The sequence below is a fragment of the Danio rerio genome, chromosome 5, assembly GCF_049306965.1.
Source record: "Danio rerio strain Tuebingen ecotype United States chromosome 5, GRCz12tu, whole genome shotgun sequence".
Classification (NCBI taxonomy): Eukaryota; Metazoa; Chordata; class Actinopteri; order Cypriniformes; family Danionidae; genus Danio; species Danio rerio.
In genome coordinates, this window is record NC_133180.1 from 19,958,885 (window position 1) to 19,976,418 (window position 17,534).

Genomic DNA, 17,534 nt, shown 5'->3' on the forward strand with positions numbered 1-17,534 from the left:
TTATCTTTATTCTTACTGCACATTGTCAGCCTTACGGGGCCGTTTGCAACAGTAAAAAGTTCAAACGTGGCTTAGTTGTGACTTTAGGGACACTAAGTTACAAATTAAGCACAACTAAATATTTTTTGTTGCACAACTGAACTTAGTTTAAATGTAATGCTTGGTTCCAACTAAATATTTATGGCAGCCTCCCCCCATGTATAACGGTAAAAAAGAGTCGACAACGAGATTAGTTTACATAACAATAGAGGAGCTCATGATATTAATGAAGATCGATCTCCCTTTACTCACAGCCTTCAGACCAAATCTCACTATTTTTTCAGTTTATGAAAGAAGTTTGTTTCAAGGAGTGTTTTGTGATATTTGTGTCCACCACTTCATGACTTTTTTCTCTTCCATGTGTAAGATATACATTTTTTTAATTGAATGCTTTGATAACTTCATGTGATTTTGCATACATTCACGGCTCGCGATGCAGACATGTGCATCTGTTATTAGTGACTGACTGTAATGTTTAAGACAGAACTTACGAACAACTTGGTGCAACCCTACCAAGGTGAATAATTAATCTGTGAAATTAATCTCTCTGGAATGGCAGTCCTTCTCTGATGATGTCATTTTGATAGATTGAACAAAATTTGCTTAGCCACGCCCCATCAACTGTTATTTTGGTGCAAGTGAAAGATGAAAGGAGTGCAAAGATAAAACCCGGCCCTACTCAATATTCTGTTTCAGTTTGTGCATGTCATCATACAGAAATAAAAGTATGCAGCTACTTTTGGTTCAGGCAGGCTTTAAAGATATTTTTCATATCTGCTATGCTTTTAGAGAGTTGAATATACTGTATATATGTAAATATATACAATTTAAGTCAGAATGATTAGCCCCCTGAATGATTAGCCCCTGTTTATTTCTGTTTAACAGAGAGATTTCTTCAACACATTTCTAAACATAACAGTTTAATAACTCATTTCTAATAACTGATTTATGTTATTTTTGCCATGATGACAGTAAATAATATTTGACTAGATATTTTTCAAGACTCTTCTATACAGTTTAAAGTGACATTTAAAGACTTAACTATGTTATTTAGGTTAACTAGGCAGGTTAGGACAATTAGGCAAGTTATTGTTTAATGATGGTTTGTTCTGTAGACTCGAAAAAAAATCTAGCTTAAAGGGGCTAATAATTTTGACCGTAAAATGTTTTAAAAATGTTTTAAAACTGCTTTATTCTAGCCGAAATAAAGCAAATAGGATTTTCTACAGAAGAAAAAATATTAATCGACATACTGTGAAAATGTTCTTGCTCTGTTAAACATCATTTGGGAAATATTAAAAAAAGAAAAACAAATTCAAAGGGGGGCTAGTAATTCTGACTTGAACTGTATATATAATTATTAGTATTATTATTATTAGGGTATGTATATACTGTATGTACAGTATTTCAATATTTAAGTTTATTTAAATTAATTTGATTTTATTAGATTTATTATTTTATTGCAGTTTTATCATTTAATATTTGTACTTTTTTGTTTTTTATTCTTGTGTTTATTACAGTTTTTTGTTTAATTTTATTTTCTGAATTGCACTTGCTAATTTACTCTCTCTTTCAAACTTGCTGCCATGTAGATGTTCTTTCATGCTGGTGGGAACGGTTTAAAGAAAGTCTATCTGGAGAAGAGCCCCGAGCTGTCGTCACTGCGCTACGCTCTCTCTCTCTATACACAGACCACAGATGCTCTTATCAAGACATTTGTGACAACACAACATGCTCAAGGTGAGATTCGAACGCACGCACACATGTTAAGGACATGACTTTTATCAGCTTCTGCACATGGCCATGCAGTCTGCATGAATTATTTGTCATTTTCAGGACTTTATATATTTATAAAATGATTTTATTTTCCCTAAGTGCAAAACGGTATGGGCATCAGGATCACCCCCAAGGAGAACGTCCGACCTGACAGAGGTGGGCCACATTTGAATCTTCAGGAAATAAATTAAAGCTGCAAATTTATACATTTATTTATTTTTGGGATGCCTGATAACTTCTTTATCTGTCACACATGTACCTAAATTTAAGTTTAATACATTTTCGTGGGGCTTTCATGAGTATATTCTCTTACGATATTCACAATGACAGCATTTATTCTATGAAAATTTCCTTGCTCTGTTAAACATCATTTGGGAAATATTTAAAAAAAAAGAAAAACAAATTCAAAGGGGGGCTAATAATTTGACTTCAACTGTATATATAATTATTAGCATTATTATTATACAGTGAATAATAATATTATTGCAATTTAAAATGACTGTAATAAAATTTACTCTTTATTTTTTCAAAGTTGAATTATCAGCATCATTACTATAGTCTTCACTGTAACAAAATCATTCTAATATGCTGATTTTGGTTCTTAGGAAAGCTTTCTTATTATTGTCAGTGTTGTAAACTGTTCTGTTGCCCAATAGTTTGGTCAAATTTGGCAAATACAGCTTTCATTTGAAATACAATTTCCATCTGAAATGTGCAGTATTAGTGAAGTTAAGGGGTTTGATTGACAGGTTCTGGAGTTGAGCGGCCGATAGGAGAGGGAGTGATTCAGCTGGATTTGTCGCCCCCAGCTGGAAACACAGAGCAGAAACTCAGCGTCAGAGGTCAGTTTGCAGCAAATAATAAAGGATCCCACTTTATATTGAGTGTTTTTAACTAATATGTACTTACATCAAAATATAAATACAGTGTATTGCCAAACATTTCTGGTGTTCTTGAGGTGAAATACAGGTAGGGTCAGGGGCAGGTTTGGTGGTATGAGTAGGTTTAATGGTGGGTTAAGGTGTAAGGAATGGATCAACAGTGAAATTTTACAGATGTATTTGCATGCATGTATTTAATCAAGCATAACTACAGTGCAAAAATAATGTATGTACACAGCATTGTAACAAATTATTAATTTCAGTGCAAGTACATATTAGTTAAGGCCACGTAATATAAAATGGGACCAAAAACAGAATTTAGTGCTGAAAACACTCATAAAAAATGTGTTTCCTTCTCTTTCAGTGATTGCGGTAAATGACATGAAATGGCAGACCTCAGGGATGTTTCGTCCATTTGTGGAGGTTAACCTGGTCGGCCCAATGCTCGCAGAGAAGAAACGGAAATTCACAACTAAATCAAAAAACAATAGCTGGAGTGCAAAGTACAATGAGGCCTTTCAATTGTGAGTGAAAACACAACTTTAATCTGTAAATGTTTGTCTATTTAAAGGGATAGTTCACCCAAAATAAGGTTTACTTATCATTTACAATACCAACCCTGGACATATTTAATTCAGTAAAGTTACTGATACTGATGGAGATACCAATGATTCATAGTAAGGTGTTCATGTTTTGTTAACCCTTGTGCTTCCTTAGGGACATTTTTGTCTTTTTTATAAAATTTTCTGAGATCATATTGGTTGTGTTTTGACGGAACGTCCTGATCTGTATGGAGAAATCCAGTTATTTTACAGTTATTTTACAGGAGTTATTTTACAGGACACAGCTAAACTGATTAAACTCAAACATATAATCATAAATTATATATCCAGACAAACTGGGAATTTCTAAATGCATTATAATTGCTAAATAATGTTAGTACAATTTTTTATTTATTTAATTTCCGTTTTAAAATTTACATTTGCAGCAAAGAGCTTTTAAAATAATAACTGCATCTTATATTCTTATGTTGAGAAAATTAGCTTTTACTTTTTGTTTGTTTTAGTGTTTGTTTATTTATTGTTATTGTTTGTTTATTTTGACATTTAAAACCATTAGTTTACAAAGACTTGTAAATGTTTGATTAATTAAACTTTTATGTTTATAATGTAATTTTCTGCTGAATTGCTAAGGAATCTTAAATGATTTATTAACCCTGGTGAATCCTTATGGACATTTTTGTCTTATTTTCTGAGATCATTTTGCATCATTTTGCCAACACTAACTTAATAAATGATTCTTTTATAAATTGATTTTGCACTAAGTATTAACTAAAGACTAACTAAAAAATTAAAGTATTACACTAAAGACCTTGAGGCCGCCACTGAAACCCATTAAAATACCCAATAAAATGACTTCTTCCCATTGCCACTTAAGCAAATAGTCATACATTCTCTGTCAACAGGCTATCCTTCCCTTCACAAGCTTCACATTTTTTTTTGTATGTTTTTACTTATGTCTGGAGGGCAAATGATGAGTTTGTATTGTATGAAAATCAGAGGGCCACACTTATTTTGTACAGTGGCGCTAATAGGGTTGGAATTTTGTGCAGTTTTGTAGAAAGACAACTGGTCAAGGTTAGATCTAGTATTTCTAAAGTTCAGCTAAATTTAAAATATACATTTTTGTGAATCTGTTTTATATTTATTACTGACCAATATTCATCATATATGTGGTAACTATTTATTTTAATGCTCCATTTGAGTATTAGTAGACTGTCTGCTTAATATCTGCTGATACTGCTCCTTCAACAGACATTTAACTGACTATAAGAAACCTTGCTAGTGCATGTCAACTTACACTAATCTTGACCCCAACCCTAACCCAAACCAAACAGTCTACTTATAATCTAATGAGAATTAGTTGGCATGTAGATTCAATGTAACCTAAATTCAACATACGGACCATCAAAATAAAGTAAACTATATATGCAGGACATTAGTTAAAATGTCTCCTTTTGTTGACTAAAAAAGAAAGAAGGGCACAAGACATTAAAAGAACACCAGAGTGAGTTAAAAATTGATTGAATTGGATTTTTGGGTGTACTATCCTTTTCAATGCCAGCATTTTCCTGTACTTACTAGATGTTAAACATTCATTTTAAAGTATACACATAAAAAAAAACATTCAGTATATATGATCTACTCACATGTCTATTTCTTCTGTTTGTCTCAGTGTGTTGGGTAAAGGCGTGAGTCTGGACTGCTATGAGATTCAAATAACTGTGAAGGATTACTGTTTCGGCCGTGCAGACCGGGTTGTCGGGATTGCTGTCTTGCAGCTGCGTGACATAGCAGACCGTAAAAGCTGCGTGTGCTGGTGTCCACTGGGCCCACGCATTAACATAGATGAAACTGGGACCACCGCGCTACGAATCCTCTCTCAACGCTCAGCAGATGAGGTTGCCAAAGAGTTTGTCAAACTAAAATCTGAGACCAGACCTGTTGAAGAGGGCAGGTGAACGCCAGAAGACATCTTTTATTGATCAATATTATAAGTGTGGACTCATAGAAACAGAAGAGATGTTGATAATGCGAGACAAAAGGAAGAGACTTCTTGACTGTATCTTACAAGCAAACATGCGTTCATGAACTGAACACACAAGGACCCACACTGTTGCTGAAAGCGTGTTTGTTTATTCAAAGCCTTAAGAGTCACGTAACCACTTGACTCTTCATGATGGACAACTGCTCATTGGGATGAGTGTTTGCACTGAGAACAGCGTTCCCACGTTCATGGAAAAATCTGGAAATATCAGGGAATTTCAATTAAGCCATGGAAAGGTCATGGAAATTAACAAAACCTCTAGAGGTGAATGATAAGTTGTTCAAAGATTGCAATCTCAGTTCCAACGACAATATAATCTGGGTGTTGACAACTTTGTTCAACTATTATTTGGCAAGCAAGCTAATCGATTACGTTTTACAAAAATGATTTAATTCAGGCACATTCACACCAAGAATGATAACAATAATGGTAACAACAAAGAAAGAGATATGGTTCTAAAAAACCACAGCTATGATAATTAAATCACCAGAATCACTTTCAGAATTTGTTTTCAGCTTTTGAACAATAATAGCATTGACAGCCAATCAGAATCCATCCGGATTTAAAAGGCACTAGTATTTAACGTGAAGCAGAAGATAAAAGCGAAATGTGCTTGTAATGAACAGAACAATGTTGTGCTGTAATGTAGAAGCTACTATAATACAGTTTTATAGCAGCAGTAAACAAAGTCTGTGAGGTTTACAAACCAGGACTCGGCATGTCGAAAGTGCAAAATCAGAGAGTCAAAGAAGACAATACAGATGTTACGCTTGTCTCACACCACAAGTGCAGGCAGAGTGTGAGCAGTGCGTGTGCAGCATGTATAGAGAGAGCAGAAACAGCACGCAGGCATTTGACTTTCACAACGGCAGCGTCAGCAGCGTGCATCGCATTGGCATTTGTTGCTTTGATCAATCTGTCTCTGTTTATTCCTTCTACTTATCTATCTATCTATCTATCTATCTATCTATCTATCTATCTATCTATCTATCTATCTATCTATCTATCTATCTATCTATCTATCTATCTATCTATCTATCTATCTATCTATCTATCTATCTATCTATCTATCTATCTATATATATATATATATATATATATATATATATATATATATATATATATATATATATATATATATATATATATATATATATATATAGGTAACTTTTTCCAATGCTGTTTTCCTTAACCTGCAAGTCTTTACTTTACAAACTAAATAGTTCCTAAAGGACTGTATGCTTCTCAAGCTCTTTAAGGAGTGTCATTCATGTCTTTTCAGGTGCACTCAGTCAGAAGACAATCGCCTGTGATGTCATGTCATTTTGTTTTTGATTGTCAGCATGATGTAGGCCTAAAGTTATAATATAGCCATACAATATAATTATAATAATATTTATACATGATCAAACTAGTGTGGAATTTACTAAGCAAAACTGATACTAAAATGGTTTTAAATTTGGTTTTGTAGTTCGGGCCCAAATAACTTTTTGTTGCAGTTTTTAATCATTTAAGTTCATTTGATTGACTATATATATATATATATATATATATATATATATATATATATATATATATATATATATATATATATATATATATATATATATAAATCAGAGGAATGTTACTTATGCATTTACTGGGTAAAATTGCTAGTTTTTACTGTCATTAAATGTGTATGAGCAGCACGGCAAAAATAGACCCAGCGCCAAAACTATTACTGCACTGCTGTTTCAGCGACACTGACGTGCTGCTCTAATATGTTAAAATTGATGCCGAAAAAACAAACGCTGCTCATGCTCATGCTCTGCTCACGCGCTGCTCTTGCATGTGGTGTGAAACAGGCTTTAGTGTTATGTGTATAGTTGTCATTAGTGGTGTGAACAAAAAACAACTGCACAAGTCAAGAAATGTAAAAAACTTTGAAACGTAAAAAAAATTGTTAATTGTGCAACAAAAAAAGCTCAAATTTATAAAACTCAGACTTTGTTTAGATTTTACTGAAAGGCTTACCTTTTAAATGTTAAAAATAAATGAAGTTCTCTAAATTTGTTTTCTTAGATGTCAGTAAAAAAGTTGTGGGAACCCTGTGAGCACAAAAAGCACAGCGCTGCATTGATTTCTTTTGGGATTACTCCGAGCAAATTGAAATGAAGGATATCAGCAATGTTACAAATATGTATTTGTGCAAGAAGATCAGACATTAGAAGATGAGAGAGTTTTGCCAAACCACTTTGTGGCCTTCTGAGTGGGAGGAGTCTTCTAGCAGGGGGAGTGGTCTAACAGGATATGTATCTGGAGGTCTGTCCTTTGATTGACAGACACACATATGCACATTTACATGCACATTTTTTTCATTGTGCTTTTCACTGATGTATGATGAAATCCGTAATAGCAAAACACATTCACCATCTTTGTCTAACCTAAAATATATTTTTGGTTTATTTCTGGTCCGAAGATCATGCTTACTTCCCTAGTTTTCTCCCAGATGTCTCAAAATGCGCAAGTGAAAACGTACAAATATTGACCAACCGGTAGTGCCAGACAGATGATGAAAAGGGATGCACTGTATGAAACTTTGTTTTTAACTTGTGCCAAGTAGTTTGTATGCTTTTATTTTATTATTATTATTTTTTGAGGTGTGATGGAGTTCTGTTCATTGTTTGTAAAATATGCACAACCAAACATTTCTGTAAAGTAGACGTGCATGTATTTATTGTAAATTCCAGCATTTGGTTAAATGTATATTTGTTTTGTCAATATGTGGAAAGCTATTTATGTATTTTGATCAGTCGATATTCTGAATTTGTTAATAAATTATTTATGAATTAATCCATTTGTGTGATTCTGTAGGAATGAATGCTGGATCTGTTTGATCTGAAAACATCATTGTGCTGCTAATAAGCAGCAGTGTGACTTTCAGTGTGATTCTGGCTTTTCCTCTTTAGTCATTTCCTCTCTTCTCTTGTCTTTATTAATAATTAACTGCAGGAGCGTGTCAGTTATAGTGTTTCTTCTCTCTCCTTTGTTTTTTTTTTTTTTAGACGTTGCTGTAGAGGAATCTGATCCAGGTTTGGCAGGTCCAGTCTTGCCCAGGTTGTTGTTCAGAATCGCTCGGCCATTTTATTCGCTTGACCCCTGCTTTTAATGAGGTGACCTGTGTTAAAAATCAATACAGCTGAGTCAAGACTTTTTTTTTTTTTTTGTAATGCAGACCACATAATTGTATTTAATGGTGCTGCATTTTGATTTATAATGCATTAATTAAGAGTAGAATTGAATTTATGGTGAATATCTCTTGCTGCTTGTTTTGGTTGCTCAACATTCAGATCCTCTTACTTCCATATTTTGGGGCAGTTTAGGGTCATCCACATTCGAAAATACACTCATAAAATATTTTTGCTTCTTGTTCAAACTACTTATTTATAATGAGCTGAATCAACACAATTCTTGAGAATTGTTTTGGTATAACTTAATTGTTTTATGTTCAATCAAATTAAATTTGTAATAACAATTAAGGTAATTTAATCGATTTGTGTTGGGATAACATAAAGGAATTGTGTGGAACCCAGCAGTTTTTACAGTATGATATTTGCTGCTTGTACAAATTACTCATTTCAAATGAGCTAAATCAACACAATTCCTGAGCTTTTGGAGGGGACAACTTTTTTTTTAATGTCCGATCGACTTAAATTTGTATAAACAATTAAGTTAACTTAACCGATTTGTGTTGGGACAACTTTGAAGTAATTGTGTGAAACCCTGCAGAGTTTTTTTTTTTTTTTTACAGTGTCCATTTTTAAGTTGCAGATTTCCTGATTTAAGTTGAACATTTGTTGTTCTCTTTGGTTTTCCAGCAGATGAAGGATTTTAAATGTCAAGTTGAATCAACATGGACAAACATGGAAAGTCTTATAAATGTTTACGCTGGGAACTGGATGCAAGACAAAGTGTTTAATGACAGTAAGTACTCTACATTTTAGTGCACTCATGATTAGCACGACTGACTGAAAAACTTGAATTTAATTTTGTAATGGGTTCATAAGGTTATCTGTAATCATTTCCTAAGTATTCTGTAATCATTTTATGTTGCATGGATTTTTGTAACCTGAATAGTTCTGTATCAGGACTGTTATAAGGATTATTTACTAACACGATGCAAATGAAGTCACTGGCCTATAGTAGTTTTCTCTTTAAATATGTACCTAAATGATTAAATATAGTTTAAGGACAAATTTGTTATCAAATGTGAATTTTTACAGTTTATATAACTCAGAATTTGAGAGATTAATCCATGCCTTTATATCATCACGCTTGGACTACTGTAACTCAATGTATGTAGGTATTGGCTAATCCCATATAAATCATCTTCAAGTGGTCTAAAATACAGCCACTAGGCTTCTTACTGGCACTCGCAAGTTTGAACACATTACTCCCATCCTGTGCTCCCTAAATTGGTTGCCGATATGTTTTAGAATTGAGTTTAATATTTTAATGTATGTTTTTAAGGTATTAAATGCCCAGGCTCTGACTGATCTCTCTAATCTTATTGCTGTTAAATATCTGGCAAATGTTTAAGGTCATCGAACCAGAAATAGCTAGTAGTTCCCAGATCCAAACTGAAGAAAAAAGGAGATTGAGCTTTCTCTGTAGTATGTCCTAAAATGTGGAATGGGCTATCTATGTCCATTAGAACAATTTCCAATGAATCTTTGTTCAGAGAGAAACTTAAACTACACCTCCTAGAAAGAGCTTTTAAATTGGGAGAAAAATGATCCTGTTGTACCTATCTGGTGTCTTGTTAATTACTGTTGATGCTGTGTGCAGGTTGTCCGCGGGCTCTTAAAGTCTTAAAAGTTGATAAATCAATGTACAGAAATTTAAGACCCTTAAAAAGTATTAAAACGTCTTAAATGTTATTTAGCAAGGAACTAAATTTTATATCATTTTTGATTATGCAATGTATGGTTATACGCTAAAGTTTGCCTGAATTAAATCTGCAAATATCAGGATGCTGTGTAGCTTATGAAATCAATGAAATCCTACTAGATTTGACATCATGCTGCTTTGCTTACTGCAGTAACCAAGGCAACACCATTATTTCTGCAGCTCTACAGGCACCAACTTGCTGAATTAGCTAGATTTGTATTCAGTATATGAACAATGTTTCAGTTTTGGATTAGTTTCTTACATTAATTTTTAGTAAATATACTGTACGTCAAAATCTCACCAGTGTTTCTGGCTAAAAAGTGATTTTAGGGTCTTAAAATGTATGCAAAGAGTCTTTAAAAAGGTCTTAAAAGGTATTGAATTCCACTCTCTGATTCCTGTATATACTCTGGGTTTGTTGGATGTATTCCATGTTGTCTTATCTGTTGCTGTATAAATAAATAAACCTAATAACCTATATATATATATATATATATATATGGGACTCAAACCAGCAACCTTCTGGCTGTGAGGCGATCGTGCTACCCACTGTGCCACCGTGATATATATATATATATTATAATATATATATATTATATTATATTATATATATATTATAATATATATATATTATATTATATTATATATCACGGTGGCACAGTGGGTAGCACGATCGCCTCACAGCCAGAAGGTTGCTGGTTTGAGTCCCAGATGGGTCACTTGGCATGTCTGTGTGGAGTCTGCATGTTTTCCCAGTGTTCGTGTGGGTTTCCTCCCCCACAGTCCAAAGACATGCTATAGGTGAATTGAATAAGCTACATTGGCCGTAGTGTATGTGTGTGGATGCAAGAGTGTATGGCTGTTTCAACATGTTGGGTTGAAAGGGCATCCGCTGTGTAAAACATGCTGGACAAGTTGGTGGTTCATTCCATTGTGGCAATCCCTGATATATAAGGGGACTGAGCTGAAAAAAAATGAATGAATGAATAGTCAAGCCTGAAATTATTTATACCCCTGGCTGCCAATTCTGACTTAAAATTCTTTGTTTAAATGTAGATAAAAGCTAAGAAATGTATATATATTTTCCCCCCACAATGATGCCTCTTTGTCTTATTATCTTTCGGGAGACGCCAGTGTCATTTCAAGTAAAAAAAAAAAACTTGCTGGTTGAACAAATGTGACTTTAAGTCAGATTATGCCATGGATATGCTTGACTCTCTATGAATTTATGATTATAAGTATTTACATATAAAATTAACTGAAGGTCTTGTTTATATACTTTGTATATAAATGTATATATTATGTGTGTTATTCTGTGTGTGGCCGTGCAGTCGTTGTGAACATGCTCAGTACTGCTGCTCTTTGTCAGCGGTTAGAGGAATGGGGAGAAAAATGTGTTGCTTCCTTTTTTGGTGTGCAGGAAATCGATACTTTTCTAGTAAGATTGAGAGAGAAAGAGAGACCAAGATCTGTGTAGAGATCTCAACAAAAGTTTAACAGTGACTTCATTTCTAAGGAAATCAGGGGGAGGTTGTTTTTTTTTTTTTGTTTTTACCTCAGATAAACTTGAACGAAAGAGTAACACCGAAGAGCAATGCTATTTGCCGCCCCTCTTCCTTGTTTATCTTGCATGTGAGTGGTTGAGTCTTTGTGTGTGTGAGAGCGTGTGTGTGCGTGTGTGAATGAGTCTAGGCTAAATGCCTGCTCTCCCTGTTTCCCATCAGCCCAAAGTAAGAGCAGATGGAAGGCTGAGAAGCGAGAAAGGAGGGGGAGAAGGAGAAAATAAGAGAGCAAGACAAAGAGGAGGAGACTCTAGCTGACTTTGGTCACTCGAGAACCTCAGTAGACCTACCATACACACAAACACTGCGGTGACTCCACAGGACACTTACGGTAAGAATCTCGAGGGAAAGCTTTAGGGGTAGCTTGAGAGGTCAGGAGATCATCAGCAGATGCTCCTGGAAGACTGATATAGAGGGTGTGAGAGTGAAAGAGTTTTGTCTGTTGTTGTTCTTTGCGTCTCTCAGCAGTTTTTAAACAGGGCTGGAAAGAGTGAGAGCTTCACAGCTGGAGGGGGAGTTTTGGGTAATGGTTGCCGTCTGTACAACTACACTAAGTGTTAAAAAGAAGTTGAGTTGTATGGGATTTGCACTGTGACACGTTGTACAACTTTTTTACTTTACCAGTGGTCAAAGAAACATATAGCACACAGAGTTTGGAGTTACTTGAACACCAGTTGACAAATGTTTTATAACACTACTCTTTATTTTGTTGCTCTTTTCATAATCGATGTATTCAAATTGATAATTTGATCACCTTTTACATACTGTATGTGTTGACAAAAGTGACAGTAAGTTTGTAACAGAGGAGTAAATCTTTGAAAAAGCCTCTGAAAGCCACTGCAGGCTTGTCATTTTTGTAGTAATTATGATTTGTAGTGTTGTAGTATGCCTGAAACAAGGTAAGCAAGTTGTGTCTCGACTTTTTTGACCAAAAGGTAATGGCTTTTGTAAATGAAGGATGCTAACATACATTTGTCCATGACTTAATAAAGACCAGAAGGAATTGAAATGTCTTTCAGTGAGAACAGTGTTCATACCAAGAAATCACATTAGGCGTATTTACAAGATCTGATAATTAAGTCAATTTAAGGATCAAAGTGCAGTCCCAAAATGCTAATAATTGCCATTTTAAGTCTTGATCAGTTATGACAACAACTCCTGAATTAGTTTTGATTGGCAAAACTATCCTGAATTGTGTCAGATTGTCAATAATGAAATCCAGCTACCTGAGAAATTCATATACAAGGAGCAAACCACGTGTGTAAAGCTTAGGAGTGTCTATGCATTGCACCATCAACTCATACTCCGTGTGAAAGCGCATTAACTTTGCAAGTACATTTGAACTGATTCTGCTCATTCAATTCATCTTTATTTCTATAGCGCTTTTACAGTGTAGATTGTGTCCAAGTCCATTTAAGGCAGTTAATTTCACTCGGCGGCCACCATTAAAAAGCCTCTCAGGCAGTATGCTTGGGGATTCCCTCTGATTGGGGTAACATCAAATTCTCCAAAACTGTTTGTCAAGCTTACAATTACATTACTTATTTGGTATAACCAATAAAATTAAACAACAGCTGTCTCATAAGCTTCGTTCCTAAACATTTTAATCAAACAAGATTGGCATTTTTCAGGATGCATGCGCACTCGAAAAGAACAAGTTCACGACACCAACCTCATTTCTGGCAGTGTTACACGTTATCATCCTCTAGGTAGTGCTTTGTCAGATCGCGCTGCTCGTCTGAAGTAATTCACAGCTCCTTCTTGATGACGAATCTCCTCCAGAAATGACAGCGACTCTTTGTTTACACGTTTGTGGGCATTTGAGTAATTACAGGACTGACTGCACCTTGCGTTCGTTTCATACAGATTACAAAACCAAAGAAATGTTTTAAGTGCAGTTGGTTTATTTAAAAGTAGAGATTTCAAGCTTTATGTGAATATATATCATATGTCTGTGAAGCGAGTATTCACTGAGATTTCAGTGCGTTTGTTGACCAACAAATTGCCGTAAAAATTCATTTCTGATTCGAGATTTCCCCCGCAGAATCCTCAGTGTATAGCAATCAATGATTGGCTGCTGTACTAGTAGGCGGGGCTTCATTCACCATATTGACCGTTACACTTTTCTTCATTCAAAGCTATACAAGTGACATGTCTTGTGTACTCTATAGCCTTCAATGTGCAGTCTGCTCGTGCTCTGAAAATTAGCAAAATGAGTAACACTTAAATTGAAGTGGGTGTCCATAAGACAGTCATAAAACCATCATCATGACTATGAATACGTTTTTATGTATGCTTTTGACAACTGTTATGAAGTGTCATTTTCTTACTTATGTCATTTGAAATGTAAAAATGACATTGTATAGGACGTCTTTGGTATGAGAGCCTAACATAAACAAATACATCATAACTTGTCAGTATCTTTGTCGTGACAGCTTAACATTAGCATTAGAGAAAACAAAAGTGCATATTATTATATAATTTTTGGATATTATTAGCATAACTTGTCATATAAAATATAACCACGAGGCCTTGATTTGATGACAAAATGATGATTTGATGATATTGATGACAATAAAAACAGGCGTCAATACTTTTCTTGACCTAAACTACAGCTGTACACATGGACAATTTGTCATTTAATTATATTAAATGTTATTAAATATTAATAACGCTGTTATAAAATTCTTTAATGTTTGTGTATTGACAGTTTTAATAAGAAAATTTAAATGACAAATTAATTTTGTTCCACTGAAAGTAGTCACATATTCATGACATAATAATGGACAATCATGTTTATGACAGATTTATGACAAGTTTTGCTGTCTTGGTTATGCCAAGTTGTCATTACAAAGACTCTAACAGGTTTTCTTGTCTTGGTAATATTAAACTGTTATAAAGTCAGACAGGTCGTAAGGTCTTGGTTTATGTCAAGTTGTCAATAACAAAGACATCTCAAAGAATGTAATATTTGTATCTAAAATGTCATAACTGAGCGAATGACACTTAATAACAGTTGCCATAATCATGCATCAGATCTCAAACACTTTAATGACTTGTCAAGTCATGATTTTAAAAGTGTCATGACTGTCTTATTACACCCTTTCAAGTAAAGAGTTACGGCGAAAAGTCTAGAGTGCGCCATCAAAAAAACAGTGAGTATGTAGAATCATATTTTTTTACATGTTGACTATTAGAACATATTTACCTCTTTTCAGTTGTAGTGGATTCTGAAATGTGTGTCTCCTCAAGTTCAGAAGTTTGTGATGGTCTCCATTTCTTTATTGTGTCTATCAGTGACTGCAGCATGACCCTGAGCTCCTCTAAATGCAGCAAGTTAATAATGCAGTGACGACACACAGCAGCCTCTGTCTGATCAGATATGATTCTCTCAGAGATAGCTTGTCATTGTTAATGGGTTAATAATTAAACGCTCATTAGAAACGACATGCCTTTATCTGGTAAACTGAGAAGCCTCCTCTTTTGCTATACCTGAGCGCCGTTGTAAAGATGGACTCAATTATTCATCTGCTCTTGTCTTATAGATTTTCCATTTAGTTGTGATTTACCGCTTTAATGCCTTCACAGTACTAGACGTTTGTGGAATTTGATTTAATGAAAATTGTTGACATAGATGTTGAATTTTTAAGTTAAATTGCATTTTTGATTTGCTTTTGAGTTGTTAGGCGAGTTGCTTTAGCTGTTCTGTTTTTTACTCCCATTTGGAGATTTCAGTAATAGATCGACCGGATGAGGTCTGGGTTCCTTAAATTCTATTGCGCTATGATGACAGCGAAACCTTACACTTGGTTCGATAACTATCAGACATTACTATCAGTTTTTGTTGTGGTTGAGAACTTGCACAGCTCTAGAGATTGTTCTCCTACATTTGTCTCCTAAAATACAGAATTGACAAGAAACAAAGTAACAAGTTTGAGGATCTGAAAATGTGTTAATTGCTGAATGTGAGGAGGTAATAATAATTGAAAATCTTTTTAAAAAATGTCAGTAATAATGATTCAGTGAGTCATTAAGATTTAACTCGGATATCTCAAATTGTGCAGCTTGTTAGGAATTGGTGTGTTGTGGGTTTTCTTAGTCATCTAATACTTTTCGGTCCAGTGGATGATAAAACATATGGCGGTTGGAAAAAATCCCCTTAGACATGGTTTGAAAGAGAGGACTGAGCAGTATAGAGTGAGATGAAAATCAAAGAAACCTTCTGAACTTTATAAAGCAATTCAGAAAGTCCTTGGAAAAAGTACTCAGAACATCTTAGCAGCATCCTGAATATATATATATATATATATATATATATATATATATATATATATATATATATATATATATATATATATATATATATATATAACCAAATGACTTACAATAAAGGTTCAAGAATTTGTAGCATAAAAGTATATGTTAGAGGAAAATATTTAAAAAAAAAAAAAAAAAAGCAATATATACAATTTTTTTTAAAGTGTAGGTTGTGTTTTTTTGCAATATTTGCATGGATTTTAATGTATTATCTTTCCATTTCTAAAGATGTTCTGTAACAAAAATATTATTTTAATAAATATATCAGTTTGATAAATTTGATTTGTTCAAATGCACCAATATATATTACCCATATTCACTGAGAAATGGATACAAATTATATACCTATACAGTATATGCTATATATATATATATATATATATATATATATATATATATATATATATATATATATATATATACTCGCATGTTTAATATTAATTGTATTCATTTGAAATACATTAAATAATATGTAATGATACTAAAATATTAATAAATGTTTTGTTAAATATTTATAGTTTTTTCAATTTATATAAATTTTATATTTTATTTTGTTAGTAATGTAATTAAATTCCATAAAATAAAATTGTGATATTTATTCATATTTAAATAATTACTTTACCATTTCCTTCCTTTATTGACATTGACACTGACATATGTGGCTGCTAAAATGTCAATTTTATGTACAGTATATACCTGCTGCACAATACAAATCAAAAAGAAACAGATATAAAATTATAGCTAAATTAATACATTTTCACTGATAAAATGCCAAATCAAAAAGGTAAGTTTTCAAACTTGATTTGAAAAAATAAAAATAAATAAATACAGAGGGGCATATGTAACTTCTCATTTTTTTATTTTGAATAAAAATTGGAAAGCTGAATGAATCTGTCTGATTTTTATTTTAAAATGTTTTACTTTATTTGACTTTTTTATTTTGGTGACATTGTAGCCATTAATGCCAAGCAACAGCTTGGTAAACTTGACAACAACCATAGCCCTAATCTTTAACCCTGAGCATTGCTCTTAAACTTTCAGTTGCCCACCGTAGGGTATTTCCCATTTGCTTTTCTCTGACAAACTCATCATGTTTCCTGCACACCCCTTTAAGAAAGCCTGAGGAAATGATGAAATCCCACTGCAACAGTGGCACACTTCTCATTGTGCAGCATTCAGTTCACTACACAGAGTTTAGTAGAGGGTCAGATGATATGGTTGGCCTTTAATCTATAACTAGAGGTTCCTTTACTGTCCTGGTGCATTAGTGCTGGATGAGTGCTTGTGTTTATTGAGGTTTCCTGCTTGGAAAGCCTCAGTTAAAAACAACATGCCTTCACTTTAATATGTAAACTACTGGGAAATATGTCTCTGTGGACCTGATGCAAAGTTAAAGAGAAGTTTCAGGCCTCCAGATGAGCTC

The 17,534-nt window shown here is 33.7% G+C and overlaps 2 protein-coding genes across 15 annotated transcripts in view; both read left to right on the forward strand.

Annotated features, from left to right (window-relative positions):
- unc13ba (unc-13 homolog Ba (C. elegans)) overlaps positions 1 to 6,072 on the forward strand; it is a 170,195-nt gene extending 164,123 nt beyond the window's left edge. For 12 of the 13 annotated variants that reach the window (XM_021476422.3, XM_068221413.2, XM_068221412.2 and 9 more), the window contains 5 exons: positions 1,632 to 1,779; positions 1,915 to 1,971; positions 2,565 to 2,657; positions 3,061 to 3,220; positions 4,932 to 6,034. In XM_021476422.3, the coding sequence (XP_021332097.1) occupies positions 1,632 to 1,779; positions 1,915 to 1,971; positions 2,565 to 2,657; positions 3,061 to 3,220; positions 4,932 to 5,217 (744 nt within the window). In that variant the 3' untranslated portion in view covers positions 5,218 to 6,034. Of the gene's footprint in view, positions 1 to 1,631; positions 1,780 to 1,914; positions 1,972 to 2,564; positions 2,658 to 3,060; positions 3,221 to 4,931 lie in introns of all 13 variants that reach the window. The other variant, XM_021476430.3, reaches the window with a different exon arrangement.
- Positions 6,073 to 12,056: 5,984 nt separating this feature from the next.
- atp8b5a (ATPase phospholipid transporting 8B5a) overlaps positions 12,057 to 17,534 on the forward strand; it is a 56,404-nt gene continuing 50,926 nt past the window's right edge. For both annotated transcript variants that reach the window (XR_012406786.1, XM_021476431.3), the window contains exon 1: positions 12,057 to 12,125. The gene's annotated coding sequence lies outside the window, so the exon portion shown is untranslated. The remainder of the gene's footprint in view (positions 12,126 to 17,534) is intronic.